Here is a 6,744-nt window from a genome sequence, read left to right on the forward strand (position 1 = left end):
CAGGAATTTGTTTAACTGACTTTTTCTCTTTTAGAAATTTTTTCAAATTTAGGAAAACCCACTGCAATTAAAAACTAATGACATGAATAAATATTCCTTAATAAAATATTATAATAGCTAACAAATGTATTAAATAAAACCACACACACCTGTGTTTGTATAGACATCTGGAGCTTGTTGTTTTCCTCTATCCAATCAATTAAAGCAAGAAATTTCTTGTCCTCATAGGCAAACCGATCCCCAAAGACGATGGAGCAGATGATGTTGGAAACAGCATGGACTAGGAAACTCCCAGGGTTGAAGGGTCGCTCTGCAACAGCCACCAAAAAGTGGTTCTCAGCAGAACTCTGGTCTGAGTGCCTTAGTTCCTCTTCAGCTAGCACATGCCTGTCTGCCTTATAGACTGTTTATTAGAAATAGCCTAAAGATTCCCACAAAATCCCAATGAAACCATAGGGACTTTGCCTGAACCATGTCTTTAGGTTATTGCACTCTCCTTATTAACTTTATTAGCATAACCTCAGTTATACAACTTTCTCCTTGGGGTTCAAATGCCTGTGATCAAAGTCTAGTTTTGACAGCACAGCTGCATTACTTCTATGAAGAGAATTATGGTGTAAGCAAAAAGCAAGATTAGACCCAAGAAACAAAGGAAAGCTATAATTACAGACAGCGATAGAGTGCCTCTCAAGGTTTCAAGATGAGAAACAATAACATGAAAAGGTGTAAAATCCCAAAAGAAAACCACAGAGTGAGAAAATGTCAAATTGGGAGCAGACTATTCCAAGGAGCAATAGCACCGATTCTTCTCTGCCTGACTGGTGACTCTGTGGCAATCAAAGACTCAGCAGATGTTTCAGAGGTCGTGAGAATATTAATGTTGAATGTAGAAGATGCTAGTCGTAGCTATTTGTTAATTACATTAAGGGTAAATAATGGAATTATACTTTTCTGTTGTATATATATCTTGCTTGCAAAACCTTTTAGTACACAAGTAAAAGATGCAGTAACAAGGTGAGCCAGAGCTAGAGGCTTGCATAAGGGCATATGAAATATAGTATTACTGTGCTAGTCAAAAGATTAAAGCAATGCAGGTGAGAGTGTTTTCTCTGATTTATAAAATAAATGTTTATCTGAGAAGTCAGATTGAATTTTCTAGTGGCTCATGGAAAACAGCGATGCTTAATCATCCCTTTAGATCCATCTGCTTTCCCCTGCCTTGCAGAATAGGCACACATTGAGGACTGGCAATGAAAAGGAAGCCTGGGGTCCAGGCTGGTACTGTGCCACCCTCAGGGGAAGTACTCAGAAGTAACACTGACTTTTATACTACCAGAAAACACATTTACAGGTTGAAACCAAGTGGGTAACCTTATACCCTTCCCTCAGAAGCAGCTTATATCCCTGTTCCCATTGAAAAGCCCCATCAATACTGGGACGTGTTGTCTAGTGTTCAGATGGACTGGACCCAACCTCAAATATCTGCAAGTGAGTTCTCTGGTCACCCACTTCGTCAAGATCTGTTTACATAGAGCTGCAGGAGACAAGGTGAAGAGGAGCCTACGTGGTTACATGACAGCGTCCAGCACTGTCTCCATGGCTGAGTTCCATCAAACCCTTGGCTCTGTGGCAAAGCCATTCCTTTTGCCACTTCCTGTCTTGTTCCTCAAGCAGAATAGGTTAAAAGGCACTTTTCAAGCCTCTCTAACTTTTATCCTCCATATTGTCACCGTGTCTTTGATTGACCCACTTCCAGGACTGATAACTTTGCCTACAGAAGCAGGGAGCAGAAACAGCGGCCATACGTGCACTCCTTGGGCCATAGATTTTGTGAAGCAGCCCTACACCCCTCATTGCCTCATTGCAGATATGCAGAGTGTCTCAGCAGGCATGAAGTCCTTATCCTACCATGTGTGTTCTTGAGCCTCTCCACCAGAAAATGAGCTTCCTCCTGGATTCGCTCCTCAATGCTCTTTTTCCCCATCCCAAAATCCCGCAGGGTGGTGAGTGCAAATCGTCGCAGCTGCCTCCAGGTCTCCCCATTGCTGGTCACAATGCCTGACACAGGGAGGAAAAATAGACCTTCATGATGAAACAGATTTTTTTTCCCTCAATGGGAACTACACAGTAAGTACTCAGCATGCAAAGACACCTCTCTGTGGAGTTACAGCACAATTGCTATCTGCCCAAAACCATAACTTCTCTGCAATTCTGAAGGTGACAAATTTGATCCATCTGTCACAGCGCTTTGAGTAAAACTGACTTTATTCCCAGGATAATAAAAACTATGTAGGGAAGTAAGTAAGAAGTAACGCTGAATTGGTCTTGGGCACAAGGCCTTTACACTGAAATAACTACTCAAATGTTCTGCTGTGCACCTTCACAGAGCATATCATTAGTGACAATACCATTGGTACTGCACTACATATATAATACCATGGAATATGTACTATAAATGCCATACCAGGGACTGACCTGGTGAATAATCTCATGACCTAATCTGGAGTGTGGTCCTTACTAGGTCAGCCTGTATTATTTTATCTTTGTTGTGCTGTGGCTTTCCTTTTGCTGGTTCCTTAGCTGTGTCTATATCCAGAATATTTTCAGAAATGGGAGAATGAATGTAAGACCTTAGAGGCACATTTAATGTACAAAATTTTAGCCAGCACTTGAAGCATGCTGAAAATAAAAAGGCACTCAGTGAAGCCATCCTGGGACCTGAAACAGGGGACCAATCTACTCATGGGTCCAAGTAATGAGCTGGGTTTTTGGTCTTTAATTGCTAATTTGTCTGCATAAAAGTAGTAAATGAAATATTTGTCTGCAAAAAAGTAGCAAATTCCCTCCTGCACTGCCCTCTCAGCTGTGTCCCTGAAGCACTGAAAGCATCTGTTGCCATCTAACACTGGCATTACCAAGGATGTACCTGTGCCTTGGAAGAGTTTTTTAATCAGTGGTAGAGTGCCTCTTCCACTGAAGTCATCTCCTTGATCAACCAGAGCTTCTTTTACAACATCACAGCCATACAGCACCACAACCTTTTGTGGGCCTAAATGTACCGTGAAGACAGAACCATACTTCTCACTGAGCTGTAGGAAAGATGAGCACAAAGAACAGCATGACAACATGAATGATAATCATATTGTTTGCAGCAAAGAGGTCTGACAGGTGATGTGCCATTGTCCCAGCACTGCTGAGACATGACATTGATTAACAACAGTGCATCTTTGAACTATGAGTTACAGACAAGGGAATAGGGAATCATACAAGAAATAGGGAATATGAATGGAAATGGTGAGTATCCAGTCTAAGTCTGAGAAAAGAAAATAGCCCTTTGCAGCGCTGGCAAAACATTTCAGAATGCCTTTCTACAAGGCATAGTGGATAACAGTTTACATGAGCTCTAAAATCAATTATATACACATATGGAAGCAAATGCCTAAAGGGTTTTTGAGCACAAACAGTGAAGCTGTCTCTCAAACAGGTATTTTTTCCTGATGGGTGACATCAGTCAGGGGAGGGAATGGACAGCACAATCACTTCCAAACGTTTTTGCTTCAATTTCTGTGCTTGCTACTTCCAGAAGATCCTACATATCTGCTAAGGAGAAGAAGCAGCAAAATGGAGCAGGGTTCTCCCCCCAAAAAGGGCCAGTCTGTGTTGCCAACATGGCGAGGAGTTGGACACAGGAGGATTATCTTGCAACAGCATCAGTGCCTTGATTGCAAATCCACTGCAAATTGTAGTACTGTAGTACAAATTGTGAGGTCAGCACAGGGCTTACTGTTAGTATGATCACTGCAAATATATAGACTGACTTGTAATATATAGACTTAGAAATAAAGATTATTGCAATATATAGAGTTCACAGGCATGTATATCTGGGAAACATTTTGTTTCTGTTTGAATCTAACATTTGGTCAATGCAAATTAAGCCTGTGAATTAAGCTGAGACTGGTGGGACTGGACTTTTTTTATATGCAATGAAGACAACATAGGAAAGAATGAGACAGTCCCTTACCTCCTTCAAGCTTTCAGGCAAATTCCATGGGTTAATCTGGAGCAGGTTTCCAACAATGGGGAGTGGAGTGGGACCAGGAGGCTCCTTCCCTTTTTGAGATCTGCTTCTCCATGTGGCAAAGAGAAGGCATGAGATGCAGACCAGCAAGAAAATAGTGGTCATTCCCAGGGGCTCCATAGCTGGCTGAGGAAGAGAAGTCAAGTGTCAGAAAATCCTGATGCTGGACCTGTAAATCCATGCTTATTTATATGCTGTGGTGCCAAGGCACGTGGTTGAAATGAGCCAATAGTGCCTTCCTATTCCTGTTGAGATATGAGTTTACTTATTAATCTGCTCATGATAAGAATGAATGTTACTAAAGTTGACTTTGTGAGTTATGTAATAGTCCTAAAGCAATGGTAACTAAGACCTGGCAAAGCCCTGGTAGGGAAACAAATAAACAAGGGATGAGAGCATGTGTAGAGAGCAGAAGATGGTAACAACTGTAGCTTAAGAAGTGGAATGGAAGTATTAGTGGAATAAAACATAAATTGGTTTCATTATCTTAGGAAGTCTCTGTGTAATAAGAAAGAGACATGACATTACTCCTAAAGTCATCCTGAATGAGAATCTGCAGAAGAAGATTGGTTATCTCCGTTTATCTCTGATCTATGAAACTGGTGCTCAAAGACAATGCAAGGGATAATGCTGGTAAGAAAAATGAAGTTGTGTCAAACGCTTACAGAATATTCTGAGTTGGAAGGGATCCTCTAGTCCAACTCTTAAATGAATGGCCCCCACAGGGATCAAATCCACAACCTTGGCATTATTAGCACCATGCTCTAAGCAGCTGAGGTAATCTCAGTACAAGTTCTGCGTAGCAAAATCTCTCTGGACAGTTCTGTTTGAAACAGCTTGGTCTTTTTTATTCTTCCTCCTCGCCCTCGCACCTTCCGCTCTGTTTTTGAGAAGCTTTATGTTTTACAGCCCCAGAGCCCTAGCAGAGGAGAGAAGTCCTCATTGCAATGCTTCCTGGGTAGGTCTCACCCATCACCCCATAGGCTCTGGTCACACTCTGACCACTCTCCTGCTCTTTGCTTCAGACACCCTGGTCTCTGTAAATCACCTACTGATAATGGATGAGCATTAAATTGGTGCCAGTGCCCTTTGGCAGTGCCTGTTTCTCCTTACACACTAGAGAAGGAGCTCATCCAGATTTTCAGACAACTAATGTAAAATTATGGGTATCCCACCCAAACAACCACGTCAGGGACCATTTCAGTCAGAGAAACAGGCTCTGCCACCTGCCAAGACTCTGCCCATGCTGTCCCATTCCATCATTTGAGACACACAGCCAAAATGATACTGACCCCTTAGATGATGTGATGCTGGAAGGATGTGTTAAAATGCATATAATCTTATATATCTTTATATATCCCATATATAACAATATATATCCTATATAAAAGAATAGATATGTATCTAAATCTCTTCTTTGTCTCCCAGGTAATGGTAACAGAAAGTAATTTGACTTCCTGCATGAACTTGTTGGCTTAGAATTTGAGTCCACATTTGTTCAATCAGTTTTTGAGTGTTCATGTGTACAAAAATAGCCAGACGTACTGTAAACACCACACTTTGTTTTCTACTGAGTTGTCAAAGTGGGGTTCTAAGGATGGGTAGATTTTATCTTTAGCACAGTTAGACGAGTACTAGCAGATTCTACAACAGGAAAGAAACATGTCCTGCTTAAATTTAGGTATTAAAAAGGTGGGCGTACAAATGAGCTGATGGTCTCCCCTGCTAGTGGGGAAATACTGATGCTTACAGAGAACAGGTTATCTCACTTCTCTTATGAGTTTATTTTAGTAAAATGAGTCAGTCACTGAAGAAGTTTGTTTCCCCTGACTGCAAAGGAAGGCTCTGGAGACATATACAGATTTACATGTCTGACTGCTAGGGATATGTTTTGAGGCAGATGACTCTAACTCCCTGCTCATTTGTCCTGGTCCTAATGGGGTTTTTTATCAGCAACAAATTGTGCAAATTCTAGTACAATAGGCACTACTCTGAATACTGCACACCAGGGCATTTAAAACCAGAAGTGGGCAGATGAGTGAAATTGAAAGGAACCTTCTGGGCTTTGGAGCGATGATTATATTGCTGAGAACAGTCAGTTTTATTGTCATCAAGGAAAAGCTCTAGTTGTTTGCATTCTCTTTTCCTTTACTTTTGCAGATAAAGTGCCTTTCATTCCTCTATTGGCAGCCCCGAGGGTGCACAACTGCTGTGAAGCCTAATGCACTGGAAAAGCAGGGCTTTGCTTGCAGCATCATCCCACATCTGGACATGGCTTTTTTATTATTTATGTAATTAGTCACATAATCCCTGAAGGGTTTCAAAATGGCGTTGGGAATAAAGCCAGAGCTGCTTGGAGGGATCCATGAGTTTAACTGGGAAGATATTTAACTGCCAAAGATCTTAGGTCACCTCTGATGACAGAAAGACAGGGATTATTTGAGTATGAAAGGCTGTTTGAGTATGAAAGGCTTACCTGCATCTGAAAGCCCCATCCTGATATAGCTCACATTCACAGGAAGCACCTAAAAGACTCTGCTTTCTTCCCAGCTTTCTTCCCCACGCAGTAGGAAAGCAGATGCTTTCTTGTCCTCTGGTCTTGTTACAAGTTGGCACCGTTCTCTGGCTCCACCTGTGAATTTAAGCTCAAATTGACAGGGTGGGAT

General features: G+C 41.6%; 1 protein-coding gene across 1 annotated transcript in view; it reads right to left on the reverse strand.

Annotated features, from left to right (window-relative positions):
- The window catches only part of LOC103624477 (cytochrome P450 2H1), a 7,431-nt gene extending 3,183 nt beyond the window's left edge, over positions 1 to 4,248 (reverse strand). The window contains exons 1-4 of the mRNA XM_008643754.2: positions 4,022 to 4,248; positions 2,927 to 3,089; positions 1,909 to 2,058; positions 150 to 310 (exon numbers count right to left, since the gene is read on the reverse strand). Coding sequence (XP_008641976.1) covers positions 150 to 310; positions 1,909 to 2,058; positions 2,927 to 3,089; positions 4,022 to 4,198 — 651 coding nt within the window. The 5' untranslated portion in view covers positions 4,199 to 4,248. The remainder of the gene's footprint in view (positions 1 to 149; positions 311 to 1,908; positions 2,059 to 2,926; positions 3,090 to 4,021) is intronic.
- Positions 4,249 to 6,744: the final 2,496 nt, after the last annotated feature.

This window comes from Corvus brachyrhynchos, unplaced genomic scaffold (assembly GCF_000691975.1).
Source record: "Corvus brachyrhynchos isolate BGI_N302 unplaced genomic scaffold, ASM69197v1 scaffold61, whole genome shotgun sequence".
NCBI lineage: Eukaryota > Metazoa > Chordata > Aves > Passeriformes > Corvidae > Corvus > Corvus brachyrhynchos.